This window comes from Sorex fumeus, unplaced genomic scaffold (genome assembly GCF_029834395.1).
Source record: "Sorex fumeus unplaced genomic scaffold, SorFum_2.1 ptg000183l, whole genome shotgun sequence".
NCBI lineage: Eukaryota > Metazoa > Chordata > Mammalia > Eulipotyphla > Soricidae > Sorex > Sorex fumeus.
Window position 1 is genome coordinate 1,590,929 of NW_026606240.1, and position 21,040 is coordinate 1,611,968.

Genomic DNA, 21,040 nt, shown 5'->3' on the forward strand with positions numbered 1-21,040 from the left:
TTTCCCTAATATCATGACCTTCTCATGTAATTGGAGTACTCAGAGCTATGAGAAGAAGGAAGAAGAAGAAAAGGGAGCTAAGCACTGAAATAGCAGATAGGACTTTATATTAGGATGTGACTAAAAATAGCTAGGGAGGGGATTTGATGTCTCTTAAAGACATATATGATTTTTTAACATTAAAGAGGTTTTAATAAAAAATTTATAACAATATGTAACATGTTAACTAGACTTACTGTGGTTATTCTCAATATATACAAATATGGAATTACATCATATATATCTCAAACTAATATAAAGTTCCATATTGGCAACATCTCATTCTTTTATAAACCTACTAAACTGAAAAATATAAATAAATTTTTAGAACAATGTGAGATAGAAGAGTGTCTTATCCAAAGCTGAGAAACCTAACATCTAGTGGTGATGGGGCTTCTCTATAAACAGTTTCTCTTCCCGAGGCAAGAAATTATTGGCAAAGAATGAATATGCTTGGTCCCTTCTTGGTAGTTTGGCTGACCTCATGAAAGTAAGAAATACTAATTGTAAGAGCCAATGTCAATTCAGCTATCATGTATGCTTATTTTCTTCCTTCCCAAGAGAAGCCAAAAAGTCGTTAGAGAAAGAGAAACTATCTTTCTCTCAGAGAATCTCACACCCTTGTCCTATGAAAGACTACTCCAGACTATTATTTTAGCGGATCAGTATGGAAGAGCTTTGGCCAATGCCTGCAAATTATGACCTTTCCAATGGTCTGGGTCTAGTTTCTACTTCGCTACCTTGCATTTCAGTTGCTTAGCTGGTTCCATCTTGAAGGATCTCTTGGGATTTAGTGGTAGACAGTGGCTCCACAACTTCAAAAAGCTGGGGATGTTGATGTGCTTGTGTATGCACACAGACTCCTTGAGAAATACCACAAGTGCCTGATGGGAGCAATCTGTACCAAATGAAAGAGGAGAATAAAGAGCTACTTTGCCTCATGGAAAACTTGAATCAAAGCAATCTGGTCAGAAACTATTTGGCTGCTTTTAGCATATATTTTCTGTTTTTCTTTTTCTTTGAAATTGGGGAAGTTCTGTGCTCTTATATACTACTATTAAAAGCATGGGTATGGAGAATAGAATTTATATTCTTGAAGTCTCCCCTTGTTTAGTGGTAACTCACTTTTTGATTTCTGTAGTGAGTGAATATATCTGTATAAAGGAAAAGTGTGTGTGTGTTTGTAAATGCGTATGCATACTTTCATAATTCGGTGGAGGTGGCCGATGAACATGAATGAATTATTTACATTTATATAGGCCAGAGAGCATATACAGCAGGTATGGCATCGTCTTGCATGTACTGGACCCAGATTCAGTCTCCAGCAGCACATCTAGTTGATTGAGCACCATTAGGAGTGATCTCAGAACACAGAATCAAGAATAAGCTCAGAGAACCACTGGGTAGGACCCCTAAACAAAAAACCCGGAAACGAGACTAAACAAACAAAAAATAATGCAAGTCATGTTCTGAAAGTAAGAAATTAATTCCGGGCAGAAATAATTATTGAAACTGTTCATTTCTCCGACATTAGCAAATATCCAGAACCAGGCCTAAGTGGAACTAAAGGCCCAAGGTACTGTCTCTGTGTATCCTCTGTAAAATGAATAGATGGCAGCTGCCTGGTTAATTTATACAACATTATGCCACTGTAATGAATTTTCCCCAAGTTGTGGTGGCACTAAAAGACCAAAATTTGTTTCCTGATCACATTGCCTGCCAGAACGCTGGTCTGTGCCTTTGTTCCCTTGTATTGTCATTCCACAGCTCAGGCTGAAGAAATATTTTCTGTCTAATCACATGGCCAAGAGAAAAGAGTAGGAACACTGGCAGAACTACGTGATGGTTCTTGAAAGTTTTTGCTTTAAATTCACATGCATTGCTGCTTCTCACATTTCATTGGCCAATATGGGCCATATGAACAAACTAGATATCAATAGGATGAGAAATAAGTATATACTTCCTGGTGGGAGGAGAGCTTCAGTCATTGAGAACATATAAGAAAATGGGTATGTAAAGTGCTTTCATGATCACTTAATCCCTAAATAAATTATATCTACATAAACTGCATATATATATGTATATATACATATATATAGAAAATTTTCCCAACAAGACTGAAAAGCTGATTACACTCAATCCTTGAATGACTAGGACTGGGCCTACTCTTATTAACAGAATTTACTTAATCCTCTTTCATGTTAATCAAAATTATAGTGATAATGACTAGATTTTCTAGGAACTCAGCTTGCAGTAGATAATTCAAGATCTAGGAAACAGACTTCTGATAAATGTATGGTGGAATAGCCTATCTGTGTCTTTCTGATTTGGGAAGAAAATACACATCAACACAGCCATGTCTGAATCCTAACTAAATATGATTCAGTGTCACAAGGCTATACATGTCCCCCATATTTCTTTCTTCTATTCATATTTACTCACTGTCAGCAAGTTATCTTGACAGAGAAAAGTTGCCTTGAATTACAGAGAGGTAACGTGGTTATTTACCTTTTGGTTCACTAATTTGAATATCCAGTAATTATTCCTTTAAAATTTATTCTCAATAACCTGTGATTTAGCTCCAATTAATAATTTAGAAAACCATAGGGAAAAAAGCTATATGGGTTAGAAAAAAATATGTACTTGGAATACACATAAAATTTATTCAAGGTTTTTATACATTATAATAAAATTACTATATAGATTAATGAATATAAAAAAGATGCATTTTGATGCCATGCTGTGTGATCTAAATCAAAATCTATTAGTACTATAAAATCTAGTGTTTTATCCTGTCTCTGTGATTAGAGTCTTAAAATCCTTCAGGAGAAGGAATTTGCTGATAGTATATGATTTCATCTAATATTAATAATACTATAGCTTGTGACCTCAGAAAGATGAGATGGAGCCTCTGGCACTGATTTTTTAACAAAAATGACCCAGTGCATGGTCAAGTTAATATGCCGTGAAAAATTAGGGATTTCACCTGAGAAATTCCATCTGAAGACAAAGAAGTAATTTGCCTTGTACAGTATGTTAATAATGAAGCTTCCTTAGCCACATACATCATCCTAATCCAACAGTGATGAGCATGTTGAAATGTTAATTCCTTTGTTATACTTTAATAATGATAATTGCAACCACTGCAGACGTTGTGATGCTTGAGTCACGCAGAATCTTTTAGAAGCAGGGTGCCCACTGTGTTAGCTAGTTTAAATGAGGTGAAAAAAAATAACAAAACTCTCAGACCTACTTTTATAAATCACATGGACATCTATGCTATTTCCCCCCTGCATTTCCCTAAGTACTTCTAATGAAATTTCAAGAAAGAATAAACCTACTTAAGTTGGATCCATTGAAATTTCAGGTGATTTGCAAGAACAATATAAATAGCCATACTCAGAGATAATCATTTCATAAGCTATGCAAAGGAGGGAGGTTTCTGTTAGCTAGCTAATTTTCTGATAGTAATAAGGTTTTAATATGGTCCCAATTTTAATTTTTGGTCCTTTAGAAAGAATAGTATTCCTTTGGGTTAGTGTTGGAAAAAGTATTTGCTTTGCTGAGAATAACATAAACCCCAATGTGCTGAAAATGCTTAGCTAGGAGAATATCCTATTCCCAAGTACTCTAGATGAGCTAGTTCAAAAATTCAGTGAGATTGTGACATGAGGAGGCTTGTGATCCTGGTAGATGAATTTTCTGCTCCCAGTGTAACCCTGAACTTCACTGAGACCCAGTTTAGCCTTGTCTACCTAACTGCATTCAGACATCACTGAATGATCATTCTTTCAAGGCATCAACTTGTAAATCTCTTAGCTTCCAGAGATTTCCAGCATTCTCCACTGTCTGCATTGCTCAGGTCCCACTGATTGTTTCATCTCTCCTACCAGATGTTAATCTTAATCACCTTCCAACAGTGAAGTGAAAAGAGCAGTCTTCAAAAGTCTAGTACTTAGAGAATAAGCATCAGTTTCAAAAGAAAGTAAAATTTCCACTTGGTCAACAACATCATTACATAGGGCAGTATTGTTGTTGTTCTGGTTGGGGGCCATCCTGGCTGCTGTGCTCAGGGCTTCCTCCTAGCTCTGTGCTCACAACCGTATGCGATGCTGGGCCAGGGTTGTGCAAGGCAAATACCTTACCCGTTGTACCGTCCTCTCTGGCCCTGTAATGTATTCTTGTGTGAAAATGAAAGGTAGTCAGTCAAAGAACTAAGTGACCATATGACCATTTTGACAAATGATATGTCAAATTATGTCTTGGTGATGGCAATGGCACCAAATTCTTTTTCCTTTCATGGTGACTTTCTGTGTTTTTTTTGTTTGTTTGTTTGTTTGTTTTTTGGTTTCAACGCTGAACATGTACTATTAAGAGGGAAAATAATGCTAACACTGATATCACACTGATAAAGGTGAGACAGCCATTCCTGTCTCGTCTGCTGCTGAGCAGAGGTCACATAGCCTTCTAAGTGTGTAGGAAAGGCAACTGAAGCAAAGTGAGTGGCATTGCCTCAAGTAAGATCGGAGATGAGTGGCAGCAGAGCACACTAGCACCCAAGACATCTTCTGAATTTATTAAAGAACTTGGGGTTTGTGCAGTAACAATACAGTTAAATAAACAGTCCTTCCCTTTTCAGCTAGTTTTCAGTCTCCCAGTAACTATTGACTTTAAGATCCAAAAACTACTTATTCTCCTAAGACTCCGGGGATAGATGGTATGTGGTGATGATAGAAGCAAAGAATGTTTTAGGAATGAGGAGGTGTGACAGCCCTCATCCCAACTCTATAGAAGAAGCTGGGTTTGTTTTTTCCAAAAATAAATGTAAAACATTACCACCCTTCATCATTCATTAGATACCCTCACTTTTTGTCCCCTCAGTAACCTCAGTTTTATGGTTAAGTCCAGGGGTTTGTTTTTATTTTGTGTTGTCCAATTCATCTGCTTTATTTCATTATTTGTATACATTTAAAAAACGTCTAATAATAGATTATTTTTTTCCTTCTGATTTACTTCTCTTCACATTACCCCTTTGAGTTCTTTCCTTTCTGCTGAAAATGGCAAAATCTTCTTGGCTTCTCATATAACTGAACAGAATTCCATTGTGTATATAGTTATATATTTTACCTAGTGTAAATAATACTGCAGTAAATGCAAGGGTAGATGTAACTTTTAAAGTTAATGATTTCATTTTCCTCATATGGATTCCCAGAAGTGGGATAAGGTAATTGTGTTTGTTTTTGTTTTGAGCTTGCCCAAGGGCTACTCTTGGCAGTGCTCAGGGAACCCTGGGATGCCGGGAATCATACCCAGGACTCCTGCTGCAAGACAGCACACTAGCTCTTGGAACTGTCTCAATGGCCTTCAAAGGATAATTTTATTTTGAGTTTTTTGAAGATGTTTCATGCTGTTTTCCAAAATGGCTGCACCAATCTATATTTCCACTAATGAAAAATTGGTTAGAAAAAGCTCGTAAAATAAAGAGTTTCAGATTCTGTTATCTAAGGAAATGAATGGTGAAGGATAATGAATAGGTAAAAAAGATATGTCCACTCAGATTGACTTTTCCAACTAGAATGGTTTTTCTCCAGTGATCCGATTTTTTTTGCCGTGGCTGAGATGAGGGGCTGCTCTCTGTGTTAAGGGCAGTCTCTGGTCCCAGTCCATACTTAAGTTTTCTCAGGAGACTTGGAATAAGTTGATGATTTGCGTTATCGTCCTGGAGCTGCTGTGGAAGCAGATATGGGTAGCAAATGGAGAACAAAATAGAACTGTCAAATTGTGATTTTAATGACCCTTAAAGCTTTTACATAATATTATGCTGACAAGCAACAGTACAGGGGGGAAAAAAGAGATTTTCACACTCTCAAACCTCGTTTAAACCTCGTTAGGAGGATCTTTGTGAAATGATGACACTAGCAATAATGATTCCTTTTTAATGCTGTAATCATTTTGACCACTGTCAGGATATAATATATCCCAGGGAAAACATTAACATTCGGCTGATAAGTGTTAGTGGGGACTGTCATGAATCCATGAAACTGTAAGATTCCTTTTTTCCCTCCATCTTAACTTGATGTGCTAATCCAGTTTTGATAATCATTATGCCTGATTATTATGTTTGTTGCTTTGTCACAAGTGGTAAACCAAGGGTGTGTTCGCCCTTCAGTTTCAATAGCAAGGACTTAGCCTGCAGCTAGAAAAGGGAGGGCACTCAGGAGACATTTCAGAAGTAGAGTAAGCAGTTGGGTGTGTTGAGTAATGCAGAAGGGCCATCTGCCATGGTGGAGCATGGATACTTCTAGTCTGTCTTTATTTATTAACTGAAGTTATTGTTTCCCTTTGAGTCTAAGACTTAAAAGTCAAATGCCTCCTGCCTCTTAAAAATCCTCTTAGTTTCCAGGTTGAATTTAGCTGCAAAAAGACCAAATTTTAGAATGTGGTCTTTTATGTTTGATTCAGCACAATGACTTGGTTAAGATTTGATTATTTGTATTTATGGGCAGATAGAATTTATCTATTTGTTATCTACATTGTTCTTGGAGGTGGGTGGGGGGGCAGAATGGAAGTTATCTAGAACGTCCTTTTGAATTCTATATCCCAGACAGAACTGAGCCCTCTTCCCCTGCCCTATCAGAATCATCTCCAAGAGGAGTTTTTCTGTAAGAACGCACCTCTGTCTGGCCCTAGTTCCTTATCCTTTCTGCTTCAGCATCTGAACCCCTGCCTGCCCTGAGCTGCTGGAGTGCACACATTGAGTAAGTTCCCTTTCCACTCTCCACGGCGGGGATTCCCTGCCTTCCAGGTCATCTCCTTTTGTTCTTCATCATCTGTCCTTTGGGACTCTCTTGCTTGACATTCCATTCTGATGGTAAGCAAAAGTAATAAGAACAGGCATTCTCTTTTTTAAAAATTATTAGTGAAACTTCATGAGGTACAGTTGTGGACTTACAAGTTTTTGTGCTTGGGTTTCAGTTATACAGTGATCGAGTACCCGTCCCTCCACCAGTGCTCATTCTTCATGGTGTTCAAATAGAAAATACAGAATTCTGTGCACCTAAGAGAAGCTGACTGTTCAGAATTAAACTTTGAACAGGTCTAGAACCCCTCTTTTTCTCATTGTGTAGTTGTCCGTTTCTCATCTTCAAAATGGTACTATTTTGAAGTCAAAGACAAATCTGAAGCTTGAAATTTTAGATTGTGGCCATGTTTGACTCAGTACAATAACTACAAGTCCCAGTCCTCGAAATGTGCATTTTCTACATTTCCTGAAGTGCTTGTGTGGTTATCCTAGTGGAAACCTTCACAGAGAGGTTCTTAAACAAGTACTGACTAGAGCTCTTGAGTCAAGAGTAAATGCACTTTGAAGAAAAAGGAAAGTAAGCCCGAATAGAACATTCAGGGTTCAGAGGAATAGCCTAGAGAGTAGGTGCTTGCTTTGCATGCAACCCATCTGGATTTAATCTCCAGCATCCCAGATGGCCCCCAAACACCACCAGGAGTGGTTCCTGAGTGCAGAGCCAGGAGTAACTTCTGAGCATTTCTGGGTGTGTCCCCCAAATCCCAAACAAACAAAAACAAAACAAATAGGACATTCAGTTGAAGGTCCATTTGGAACTACAGAGATACGCCCTTGATAAAAATAATTTTTCAGGTTTTTACCTCCATCTTTGATGCCCCACGTAGTTCTGAATGATGTGCACATGACAGAAATGCATAGATGTTGGCAACGATTATGTTTTTAATGGGTGTTTGTTTTGAGGGACTACACCAGTGGTGCTCAGGGCTTACTCCTGACTCTGAGCTCAGTGATAACACCTGGCCATGCTCAGGAATGCTGGGGATCAAACCCTGGTCAGCCTCATTTAAGGCAAGCACCCTACCTGCTGTACTATTTGCTCTGGTCCCTAATTATGTTTCTATACACACACCTTCATTTAAGAGAAAACACTGAAAATCTCAAAAGTGTTTATCCCTGAGTGACAGCGGGGGGTGGGGGGGGTACACAAAGGAACAGGCCCCCTGATACAGGGAACACCACAGGCTCTGTTTCCAAATTTCATCACAAACTCACTATGTGATCAGCAGAAATACAAGCATTTGCTCTTCCTGTGGAGCTGTGCAAGGTCTCCTTTGGTCTCTATACTAATGCACACCAAGGAGCTCGGTTGCATTGAGCATTACTGCACAGCTGGTGGGTTTGAGCATCTATTTCTCTCACAGGCCCGCCACAGATATGAGCATAGAGCATGTTTGTGCACTGGTCCCCAAAACGCTGCTTCCGAAATTCTGATTCTATGGTAAAGCAGAGTAGATAGAAATCTCATCCAACAGCAGAGAAAGGAGCTTGATGGAGACCTGTTCAAATGGGCTGTTTAATTTTGTTTTGAGGCACTGAACTTTTACCAGATGACTTTTCTTTCCCTGCATTCGTATTTGTCTAACAGAGTTGTGGTTGAGAAGTGCTCCAGGGTTTGCAAGGTTAAAAAGTGGCCTGGTTCACGTGCTGTGGTCTCTCCCCTCCCACTCCACAGTCTCCCCAGTCAGGTGGCTCCCAACACTCTCTGTAGATCCTCACTGATCCATCACCCAAAAGACCTATCACTTCTTGGGTTTGGCCTACAGAGATTCTAGCAATTCCATCAAATGCGTGTGTCAATTCGGGATAATCAGCTTTACTTTGCATGTGCAATTCTGCAGCTTGAAATCATTCTATTGTGCTTAATGAATGAACCTCTTGTTGTAGGCATTGGGAATTAAAGACATTAGTCAAATGAAAGGAATAATAATAATTGGATTTTTCGTAATGCTTTTCTCCATGAGAAAACACTTCCCCCCACCCCCAGACTACTCAGTTGTGTTGTCTCTTCATTATCCCAAGAGTGAAAGCATGAGGAAATGTAGATTAAAAGTTTAATACAAATCATTAAAGGCAAATTCATAAGGAACATCTATTTCTTCCTTCTACCCAAGTCAGTCTCCCAGTTCTCTGGTATATAAATAACATGTTTATATATCCCTGCCTAAAACTCAAGCTTTTGTTGCTGTAATCTGTGGTTTTATTATTATTCCAAAACATTGAAGATAATCTTAAGCATACACATAACAAGTACCTTTGTGATACCTGCTCATTTTGCACCCATTTCTGGGCACAGCGGTAGGGCGTTTGCCTTGCACGCAGCCAACATGGCCAACCCGAGTTCGATTCCTCCGCCCCTCTCGGAGAGCCCAAGAGCAAGCTACCGAGAGGATCTCGCCTGCCCGGCAGAGCCTGGCAAGCTACCCGTGATGTATTCGATATGCCAAACACAGTAACAACAAAGTCTCACAATGGAGACGTTACTGGCCCGCTTGAGAAAATCGATGAACAACGAGAGGATACTTAAACAGACTTACCTGAGAACAATTTTGCTTTGTAATAAGTTGCACAATACACACAGTCTCTTTGACTAAGAAAGTTGGGTGCTGGTTTGTGACCTATGGACTGAACACATTTTCCTTTCTTATGTTTTTCAGAAATTGAGGCGAAGGAAGCATGTGACTGGCTGCGCGCCGCTGGATTCCCACAATACGCTCAGTTATATGAGGGTATGTTGTCATTCCCTTCGCTCAGAAGAGTGAGAATACATTCCAAATGGGCAGACTCTGGTGGATTGTGGTTCCCAAGTTTCTGCTTGGTCACTATTCTTTTTCTTTCCCTCAGCCGTTGTGATGCCCGAGACTCAGACTTGATGACCCTTTAGAGAAAACTGCTGCTCCTCAAATCTACTTTACTTTCAACTCCTCATAGCTTCTCATTTCCGGTGTCTTTGCTCTCTGCTTTGAGCTTTGTGCTTGAACCAATAGTCTCAGCTCTAGCTGTGCTGACCATCCAGAGTTACTCAGGGTTTGATTCCCTGTACCGCGTGGTCCCTTAACTACCTCGGGGTGTGGCACCCCCTCCAAATAAATAAAGATAACCAAATGAAAAATTAAACTTTAAGAATGAGTATTTGGGGGTGGAGACAGAGCTCAGAGGACTGGAGCATTTTGTCTTGTGTGCACAGGTATCAGGTTCTATCTCCAGGACCATGTGGCCTCCCAAGTACCTCCAGCTGTAGTTCTGGTGGTCCTCAGTATAGCTGGGAAGATTCCGTCTCCCCACCAAAACAAAAATCAAAAGCTAAAACAACCAAAAGACTTTCTCTGATATGAGAAACATTTATTCCTTGCCATCTTTAGTCTCTTTCTTTGTTTTTATTTTTCTTCAATACTCTATTTTCTTGAAAGTACAAAGCAAAGATTTCAACTACTAAATTTTGAGTGTCTTGTTTTTGTTTTGAGGGCTACACCTGTCTGTTCTTGGGGCTTACTCCTGACTCTGTGCTCAGGGGTCACTCCTGATAGTGCTCACGGTCCAATATGTGGTGCCAGGGATTGACCTGGGGTCAGGCACATGCAAGGAAAGCACTGTACCCCCTACTCTCTCCCCAACTCCTTGAGGATTTTTTGAGTAGCCTTTATATATTATGAGCTAGTTAGGACCCTGAGAGTAAGAAGACAGCACACTGGAGATCATCTGTGATGGACTTAACTCAAAAACTGTACATTATGAAATTGTGGACAGGATCTCGGAAGTTCTGAGGGAGAGCAGGAGCCCAGCCCAACTGCAGAGCTGTCACTGTCAAGGCCAGAGGGAGAGGCAGAGCGAGAAGAAAGGAAATCAGAGAGCAGGTCCTAGGACTAAAGGACACAGGTAGCAAGGGGCATCCACTCATGGAGAAATACCCTCATTTCTTCCTCCCTTCCTGTGTCCACTTCTACAGAGAGAAGTGGAGAGTGGGCCTGCGGGCTAGCCAGAGTATCTCTAGCATTCCAGCAGTATCAGCTTCCTGATGGCACAAAATTTGCAAAGGATGGAAAGAACCAACAAAATTAATTTACTCACTGGTGAATGTCATCCAGTTGAGTGAAGCTCAGTTTATAGTTTGTTTGGTTTAGGTTTGGGGTCTTACCCAGCAGTGCTCAGGGCTTACTTTCAGTGCTGCACTCAGCAATCAATCCTGGCAGTGCCTGGGGGAACTTAGAGCATGCTGAAGATCCAACTTGGTCTGAGCATGGACAAGACAATTGCCCTTCTCTCTGTACTATCTCTCAGGCCCCTCATTTTTATAGTTTAAAAGAAATACATGTCTTACTTCTGTAAGATAAAGAAGAGATTATTCCTGAACAAACTTTGGAACTCAGATAAAAGTTTCATAGAGTATTACTATGAAGAGAGTGACATTTGAATTTTGCTATAAATGATTCTCATTCCCACATAAGTCCACCAGTTTACTGACATAAAAGAGCCACCCAAAGAGATGAGTGGTGGTTCCAGAGTTAGAAGCGGGGAGAGCTAGAATCAAAATATTCATCTCTAGAGGAGCTTGATGCTGTGCATTTTCTGCTATACTGTGAACCCCCTTTGTAGCTCAAAATATTATGAGATTTAAATATGAAGAGGTCATAAATGAATAAGAAGATATTTCATAAGTAAAATGTCCTTGTCAGATTATTGTAAGCCACGTGCATTGCATAAATGTAATAAAGAGGAGAGAAAATGTTTATATATAGCTTTCTATGTGCTAATAAGCAATTATGTTTAAGGATTTTTACATATGATAGTCACTTATTCTTTACAGCACGTTATGGTGGGTTTAATCCCATTATTTCCATTTTACAGATGATAAAGCAGAGGCCCAGAAGAGGTTAGGTACTTGACTTATAGTTCTACAGCACGGAAGTGGCAGTTAAGACTCAACATGGGGGCAGCTGGACCTCTTTCTATATTTCTCACTCACATGTGCAAACACACACACACACACACACACACACACACACACACACACATACACACACACACCCTCTCAAGCAGGGTGAGTAGTCTTCATTCTGATACCATCTGGAATTCACTTACATTATTATTTTTTGTACCAGAAGAGGAACTGTTTCTGTTTCTAATTCACATAAGATTTAGATACTCATATTTATTATCATAGGCATAGTAGAGACAGTGTAAAAACATGAGCATGAGAAAGAATAATGAATTAGTATTGCTAGGTTTGACCATGGCCTCTATTACAGTGATCTCCATATTTTTGCCTCTGCAACTGAAATCCCTAAAGTGAATACTGTATTACCTGTGACCTCACCATTGCCATGAAGAGTCTGTGGGAGAAGTCATGTCATCGGGTTTCTTTTTCTCTTTAGAGAAAGAGTAGTTTTGCTGATATTTGAAAAGTGACTCAGAATTTTTGCTACAAAAGAAAATATTTGAGGCCATAGAGCTTTGGGCATTTTTAGGAATTTCCCTTCTGAGGGGAAAAAAGGAATCTGCCAAATTAAATAATTCATGAACTGTTAGGACAGAAGGCAGTGACCTGTGTCTTCAGGAGACGGCGAAAGTATAAAAGCTCTTCTCCAAGCAGGCCAATGTCTTTGATAATAATGAACTGTAAAAATGCAGGCACTTAGTATTTCATCTTGTCCAAGGTTAAGTATTTGGTTATTCTCATATTTCACACTTCTCTGTACACTGAAAGCATTTATTGTGATAAAAATAAAGCTTCTATTTTAAACATTACCAAAACACCCATCAGTGAAAAGTAACTGCTATTAAGATCAGTGATTTGTACATAAAGGTGGCAACCTGGGGATACTGGTGCCCATTCAGATAAAACAAAACACATAAAGACCATTGTCTCTCTTTTTCTCCTTCAGATTCACAGTTTCCCATCAACATTGTGGCTGTCAAGAATGATCATGATTTTCTTGAAAAGGACCTTGTAGAACCTCTTTGCAGGTAAAACATTTTGAGACGTTTTTGTTTCTTTCTTTTGCTCAGTCAGTCTCCAGGAGGCATCTCAGTATTGAGGAGCAAATTCAGTGATTGAGCAAGAATGTATTGAGTGCCTCCTGCATGCAAGGCATGGGTCCAGGCTCTAGATATAATCCACATAATCAACCCCAGATAACATGGAGCTTAAATCCTAGTAAGGGATATCAGAAAATATATTGAGGAAAGGAGGAAGGGTGAAAGAGGTGAAGGTTTTCTCAGCGTTAAATGATGCAAAAAAAAAAAAATCAAGATGTGATTAGGATGTAGATGGGTTAGTGGGAGAATGCAACACAATTTGCCCTTCCTAAGTGTGCAGGAAAATTACTGAGACACTTTTTGAGCATATCCAGCTTGGTTGTTTTTGTTTATTTGTTTGTTTGTTTGTTTGCAAAGTCAGGTGTTTATATCAACCAACTGGCTTGTGTAAACACATATAATGATATCAGTAATCGGGACTATTTAAGTCCTTGCTATGTGAAATATGTTATTAGAAAAAAATATGTATTTAGGGATAATTTCTTTCCCCTTAAGAAATTATATCTGGAGAAATCTAGTTGAAGAAATGAAGTATGAACACCTGAGCAAATTACTCCCAGCTGCAATTTGGGTGATAATAAAAGATACTAATGTAATCAATATCCCTGAGCAGTTACATGTGAAGGGCTATAGGTATCTGTGTAGGAATGTGAAGTTTCCAAACAAAAGCCCTGAAGAGAGGTCAGAGCTGGAGATAACTGTTCCTTCAGGGGGATAAGTGAGTCATTTTCCAATGTCCCACAGCTAGTTATAAGCTGAACTAGATTAACGAAGTACTCGCCACAGTTTATAGTTCAGTGTTCTTTCTGGCACATTCTACTTGGGCATTTAAAAATGTGGCTGGAGAGATAGAACTAGGGTTAAGATGCTTGCCTTGAAACAGCCCAAACATCATTCTGGGGTGCTGAGCATTGTATGACTGAAACATAACCACGGAAGTTTATAAGTCTGTAACTGCACCTCACAGGGGATCCATTACAAAAATAAATAATAAATAATTAATTTTTAAAAAGAAAGCTGTAATACAAATCAGTAACAGTTCCACCTGTAGTGATGCAAATGAGTGTTGCTTAGTGGAAAAAATAAATATTTTAAGATTCTAAGAAAAAAGAAAGAAAAAGAAACAGCCCAAACAGAGGACACCTTCCTCTAAATAGGAGCAGTTCAATCTGCACCTCATCTTACAACTTCCCTCTTAGTTTTAACTAAGGGTCTTTTTACTAGTTGACATTTTTTAAAGGAAAATTATTTTTATATTTTAATTGTAATATGTTACTTCTCCCATAGAATTAATAGAAAAGTTTTCTAAATCAAGATGATGTGTATACTAGATATGTAAGTGACATATACAGAAAACATCTATCTCTAATGTGCAGCTTCGATCTTTGATAAATGCTACACACAAGATACAAAACATCTTCCTTATCTTCATCCTCTTCATCCTCCTCATCTTGCTGACTCCCCTTCCCCTTCTCATCTCCCTCTACCCATATTTTTTTGTCGTTTGGTTGTTGTTGCTATAGTTTTTTGCCTTCTCCAGGTTAGATAACTGAAATCGTGCCTCTTGAGTCTATCTTCTTTCACTTCATACTGCATTGAAGGTGTATTTATGTGTATTTATTAACAGAAACAGTCACTAAGTAGTCTTTCATTGCTTGATATCTTGCAGTTTTACCTATTCTTTTGCAGTTTAAGGCCATTTGGGTACTAGGCTGGAGTGACTAAAATGCTAATTAAATATTCTTATTCAAGGAGTTATATGAGCATAAATTTTCATTTCTTTTGAGTAAACTCTGAGGGATGGGATATGCAACCCACATACTATGTGCTATTTTAGCTCTCTCAGAAACCACCAAGGGCTAGGGAGATACTTTGAAGGATTGGAGTGTGTGCTTTTGACAAGGGAGTCCCTGGTTTCATTTCCATCACCTCATGGGCCCCCTATCATGACCTGAAGGATCTGCCGAGCATAGAGCCACACTGAGAAAGGCCTATAAAAACAAAACCAAGAAGGGCCAGAGAAATAGTGCAGAAGTAAGGGAGCCCATGGTCACGCGTACCCTAGAGTACACCAACACCAGCAGGGTCCTTAGGCCCCAGTATTAAAATGCAGCCCAGTTGGTTGAGAATTGTCAACCATGTATTTTTATATTCTAGTCTATTTCTTTTATCTGTGTGTTTCTCCTTTCAAAGATGAGACTTGATTATACAACTTTATATGTGTGATGGATTCTCACGATGTCATTATTCCAACTAGGTTTTTTTTTTAATCAGTTGTTTGGTGTACTTAGTTCCTCTGCTTTTTCATATTTCAAATTTTAGAATAACTTGTCAATATTTATTTTTAAAAATTCTAGTCTATTGGTTTGAGTTGTGTTGAATCTATAGATAAATTTGTTGAGAATTGATATATTAACTTAGTTTTCTGATTCATAAAGATACTCTCTATATAGATCTCTCTCTGTTTACATAGTTTCCTTTTAGCCCCAACCAAGGATTTTCAGTATATGAACATTATACATCTCTGAAAGTACTTTATAACTTTATGTTTTGTGATGTTATTATAAATAGCATTGTTTTTATCACTTCACTTTCCTCATTTCTAAATCATTGATAGAATATAAATGTTTGTGTGTGTTATCCTTATCTCCTACAATCTTCTTAAACTTACTAATCATTTAATAATTACTTTTTATACTTATTTTGTCATTCTTCAAACTTTATGCTAAGATATTAATTAAGGATTGCATTGTAAACTAAAAGTAAAATTTTCTTATATCTCTAGAAATCAAAATTGCAGTGGCAAACATTGTCTCTGGTTATATAGTTCTATTTATAGAATATTGCATATGGCTTATTGAGTCAAACTTTGAATCGCCAACGCCTGGTGCTAAATCCTCATCTGTTCGTGGCTGAATGTGATCTGAAATGCCTTTGACTAATTTCTGGACTTTAATGAGTCTCCTCTCTTTTAAAAAAGATGCTCTCGGAGGCTGGAGCAATAGCACAGCGGGTAGGGCATTTGCCTTGCATGCATCTGACACGGGTTCGATTTCCAGCTTCCCATATGGTCCCCTGAGCACTGCCAGGGGTAATTCCTGAGTGCAGAGCCAGGAGGAACCCCTGTGCATTTCCAGGTGTGACCCAAAAAGCAAAAAAAAAAAAGATGCTTTCAGGCATCTTATAGAAATGAGTTAGTACAATTTGTGTAAAATCATTTATAAATCACATATATATAATGTATTTTTATAGATATAAAGTTCTGGATCAAAAGTCTCATTCTAGAAAAAAAATCAGGAAGCCTTATCTCAGGGAGCCTATGACCCACCTCTGAACTTCTGAACCTCAAGTAGAGTCCATGCAGACATACTTTAAAAGGCATTACTGCAATAATATGGGAAGTGTAGCAATGTCAGATACCACAGTGCTCTTGATGAGGGCCCAGCTTATAGAAGAATGATGAGAGTGGCAGGAGGTTGTTATAATTGGACTAATTCTTATGACAGTCATATCTCCAAAAATATTATGAAATACAAAAAAACTTGGCTGAAGGTGTGCAGACTAACATTCTTAGGGCTTCCAGTCATGGGTGGAATAAGAGGCCAAAGGAGTAGTCACAGCAGGGTGGATCAAAGGAAGTGGGCAGAGTGGGCAGGCAAAAGTGGAGGCAGTTTGGCTAAAGAGATCTTGTGTGGAATTGCTTTCCCCTTTTTATGAGTTTCACCAAGACGCAGATTAAACCCTTGCAGATAGCTAGAGGAAAGTAGACAGAAGACTTGCAGCCCGAGGGGCATGACAGCACTTTGAAAACTTTAAGATTGATAGGTAGTTAATTAAACATTCGCCCACATACATGGTCTGTAGTGATTGATACCTGGAGAGCAGGAGAGCAGGAGGGGTTATATTTTGATTCGTTCCCTTCCTTATTCCTTTTATTCGTTCACTTGCAGCCTAGTGAGGGAACCGGTCTGTTCTATTTTTCAGGCATTGCAGGTTTTCCATTTCTCATGCATATTTGAAATGCTAAGCTCATTCCCAAATCCTAAAGGGGACTGTTACCAGAGGGCAGATAACTTCTGCCAGGTAAACAATGAAGACTAGAGCTGAAGGTCTTCTGCAAATGCTGCGCATCAGAATTTAGCTCACCTCTGATGTTTTGGCGGTATCTCTCCTATGTGAAGAGACGTTGGCCTAGGTCCCAGTTTACGCTGGCAAAGTTGCGTTACTGTATTGATTTTTTTTATTGGCTTGGAAAAGTATATTGTCCAAGTATGCCCAAGGCCATTGAGCCCAAACCTGGCCCACAGTATGTGAGTGCATCACTCTTCTTTCTCCATCTCCAGCATTGGACAGGTTTGCTGATGGTGTGAACCTCCAAAATGGAGACTCATTATGGTTTTCTTGCTGTTCCCACAACTTGAACAATGTGGGTGCAGAAGAGGGTCTCTCTAAATGATGATCTCTGCCAGGCAGAATGTGCTGTTTCATTATTTTAGCAACAACATTATAATTGTTCGATTTTTTTAATTGAAAAATGTTTTCCCCTGTGAGTAATGAGTAGCTAATTGCAAATCTAAATACCTAGATGAGTTAATTGAAACTGTAATTTTGTCAGAATGCAGGAATTGCTAAGGTTTCAAAATAACTTGCAAAGTTGCACTTCTAAGGCAAATGGGTTCGTAGCAAATCAAAGCTCCTGGAAAGAATCTTAAGTAATATGTTCTGTTAGCATTTTTGGTTGGCAGTATTCACTCTAAATACTAATATATGGCCTTTATCTCAAAATTTTTCATTTAATGCTAGACCAATAAAATGCCTCCAGATCTTTTGTTTTTAATACCTACTTCTTTATTCAGTATTATTAATATTATTTTATGGAGAGATGGAATTCATTAAAATTATAAACATACTGTAACTGTTCTTTGTATTTAAACTGATAAGTAATGACAGTGATTGTCTATGGGGTTGGATGAGAAAGTTCTGACAAAAATTAATTTACAGGGTCTAAAGAAATAGTACAGTGGGTAACTTCCCTTGGACACAGCTAACCCAACTTTGATTCTGGCATTCAATATAGTCCCCTGAGCCTTCCAGGAATGATCCCTGAGTGCAGAACTAGGAGTAAGCCCTGAACACTGCTTGGTGTGGCCCATAAACTCAAAAAATGGTTTTACAATTTATTTATTTATAGAAAAGTATACATTTGATATGAGTATGTTTAAATAATATCAGTACTATAAACAAACATTATTAAGTAATGAATATTAACACTTATCCCTTAGAACATTAATAATATAAAAGGTACTGTTACTGTTACTGTGTCTGGCATATCGAATACTCTCGATTCGGTACTCTCGGTAGCTTGCCGGGCTCTCCGAGAGGGGCGGAGGAATCGAACTCGGGTCGGCCATGTTGGCTGCGTGCAAGGCAGACGCCCTACCCGCTGTGCTATCGCTCCAGCCCATATGTAAGGGCGGCTCGGGGGTGCCATAAAAGGTACAATATAATATATTGTGTTATTTCTTATAATGCATGACAGTTAACTAGACTGATGGACAAGAGGATGACCTGATAATTGTGGCCACTTCCGACTTTAAAAATCTGAGTCTGTGGAACCAGAGAGATAGTACTACTGGTAAGACACTGCCTTGCATGCAGCCAACCTGGGTTTGATCTTGGCACTCCATTCACTCCCCTGATCATCACCAGGAGTGATCCCTGAACCCTAAGCCAGGAGTAAACTCTGAGCAGAGCAGGTGTGGCTCAAACCTTAAACCCCAAAATATGAGTCAATAAATAAATATAAATCACTTGGCTAGGGAGAGGGCTCAGAGGACTGGACTATGCTTTTCATGTGAGAGGGCCAGGTTTGATCACCAGTACTATCCCTCCCAAGTGGTACCAGAAGTGACGCCCAAGCAACAGAGCCAGGCCTAAGCACCTCTGGGTGTGGCCCCTGAACAAACAAACAAAAAAAAATTCTTACCTCAAGGTATTGTGTTTTTATTTCTTTAAAACTCAAAGAGTTTACTGTGTATAGAATACTCATGATGTGTAAGCATTTTATAAATTCTTTCTCCTTCAAATTCTCTAAAAGGAAGGCTCTGACTTTGTTTCATGGTGGAAACCGAGGCCTCAGGTGGAAAATCATTTGCCCACTTGCAGCTAGGGCAAGGCTGTACTGGAACTCAGCCAGGACACTTCTGGAGCTTCCAAGGAGGGCTGCAATCTTCCTGTGAAATACAGTTTGGAGTACTTTTCATTTTTCCTTTCAAAGCTAGAATTTTTTGAAAGATGTCTATGTTGCTTTGTGATTTTTTTAAAATTTTGACTTCTATACCAAGGTTAGAGACATACTTTTCTTTTATACCTTTTTAAACAAGGGTAGGTAGAAAATCCTGTTGCATTTGAAACTTATACTTCATGGAACTTCTTTTAAAAATAAAGCTTAAAATGAGAGTTGAAAATGCACTTTGTTCTTTAGAAAGAGATCAGAACTGATTCCCAGTCAGAGAATAACAGGACCTGCCACTTGCTCCTGCAGTTCACTTCATCAAAGCTGACTCTCCAGGGCCTCTCTTTGAGACAGAGACAAAGAGGGACAGAATCCTCCGCCTGCAGAATGCAGCAGTTCACGACCAAAGGGAGAGCAGCTTATTGCCCTCTTAACATCCGGGCATATTTGTTCTTGTCACAACTGAGATGATGCTGTTGGCATCTAATGGAGAGGCGGAGGGTGCTGCTAAATCCACTTCCTGCACTGGGCAGCACCTGTCCCCCGCCCTCCACACACACACCCCTCAAAGGATTAGCGCATGCTGGATGTCACTTATGCCAAGGTTGAGAAATGATAAATGATGAGTAAATGATGGTTTATTTGGACACGTGTTATGGTTCCTGTGAGAGTCAAGCAAGACACCTCAGTGGGGAAATGGATGCATGAGGGCGTCCTTGCTTCTTTGGTTTTGTTTGGTTGGTTTTTGTTTGAGGGCCTCACCTGGGGTTGCTCGGGGATCATTCCTGGCTCTGCACTCAGGGATCAATCGTGGCAGTGCTAAGGTGCCAGGTATTGAACCCAGGTAGACTGCATGTAGGGCAAGCATCCTCCACGCTGTGCTATTGCATAGACAGCCCCTTCCTTACCTCTTGACAAAGGTAGAAGCAGTTGCTCAGACAAAAACAAGTTGGTGCTGGTGGTGGTGCTTCTGCTGGCAGTGGTGTTTGGGGGACACATCAGGTGGTGCTTAGGGCTTATTCCTGGCTCGGCACTCAGGGCTCACTCCTTGTGAGGCTTGGGGGATCATATGATGTATCAGGGATTGCAGCTGAGGTCAACGGCATGCAAGGTAAGAAAACACCTTCGCCCCTGTTCTCAGAAAAGATGACATTTTGATGTGCTGTTTCAAATTCTTAACTTTTTCATCATTTGTTTTTAATCAGATTAGTGTGTGAGACATCCCCTATCCCACCACAAACCTCAGTTGAGTATGGCATCTTTAGTATAGAGGTTGGCTTGGGGTTACAGACAAATATCAACATGGCTGGCCCAAGATGATTTTTCATATAATCATATTAACATATATATTAATTTAATGAAAATATTTGTGTTTTAAACATGGGCTCTTAATAACCTTTCTCAGCCAGGAATTCAAAATGACATGTCTCAACTTTGAGGGAAGAATCCACTAGAATCAAAACCTGGGCAACCCCACCCCCATCATCAAACCACCTCACCACCCCCTACTGGATGGCTGACCCATGATTTCTGAAAGGCCTCACTCTGGCTGCACTGAGTTCCATACCAGCTTGGCCTCCCTCTCCACCCCATTTACAGAATCTGTTTTATAAACTCCCGCATGCAGCTGGGAGACCTTTCCCAGGCCCTACAGGGTCGCCCCACAGAGGAGGAGCTGCTGCACCCCAAGGCTTTCCTTTGATCCCATTCCCCCACCCCCACCCTGGTCACAAGGCTACTTTCTGGGGCTTTGTCTCTAGAGTTTGGGCCGCACCCTGAATACCACTAAGCCCAGAGGCCTGGGTACCTCCTGGCCTTCTAGTGTGAGCGGAGGAGGAGAAGTTCAGAGCGCGGCTTTAATCGGGATTGCA

At 39.6% G+C, this 21,040-nt stretch overlaps 1 protein-coding gene across 5 annotated transcripts in view; it reads left to right on the forward strand.

Moving 5' to 3' along the window:
- STARD13 (StAR related lipid transfer domain containing 13) overlaps positions 1-21,040 on the forward strand; it is a 267,131-nt gene that overhangs the window by 185,683 nt on the left and 60,408 nt on the right. For all 5 annotated transcript variants that reach the window (XM_056107931.1, XM_056107933.1, XM_056107930.1 and 2 more), the window contains exons 2-3: positions 9,556-9,627; positions 12,781-12,862. In XM_056107931.1, coding sequence (XP_055963906.1) covers positions 9,556-9,627; positions 12,781-12,862 — 154 coding nt within the window. The remainder of the gene's footprint in view (positions 1-9,555; positions 9,628-12,780; positions 12,863-21,040) is intronic.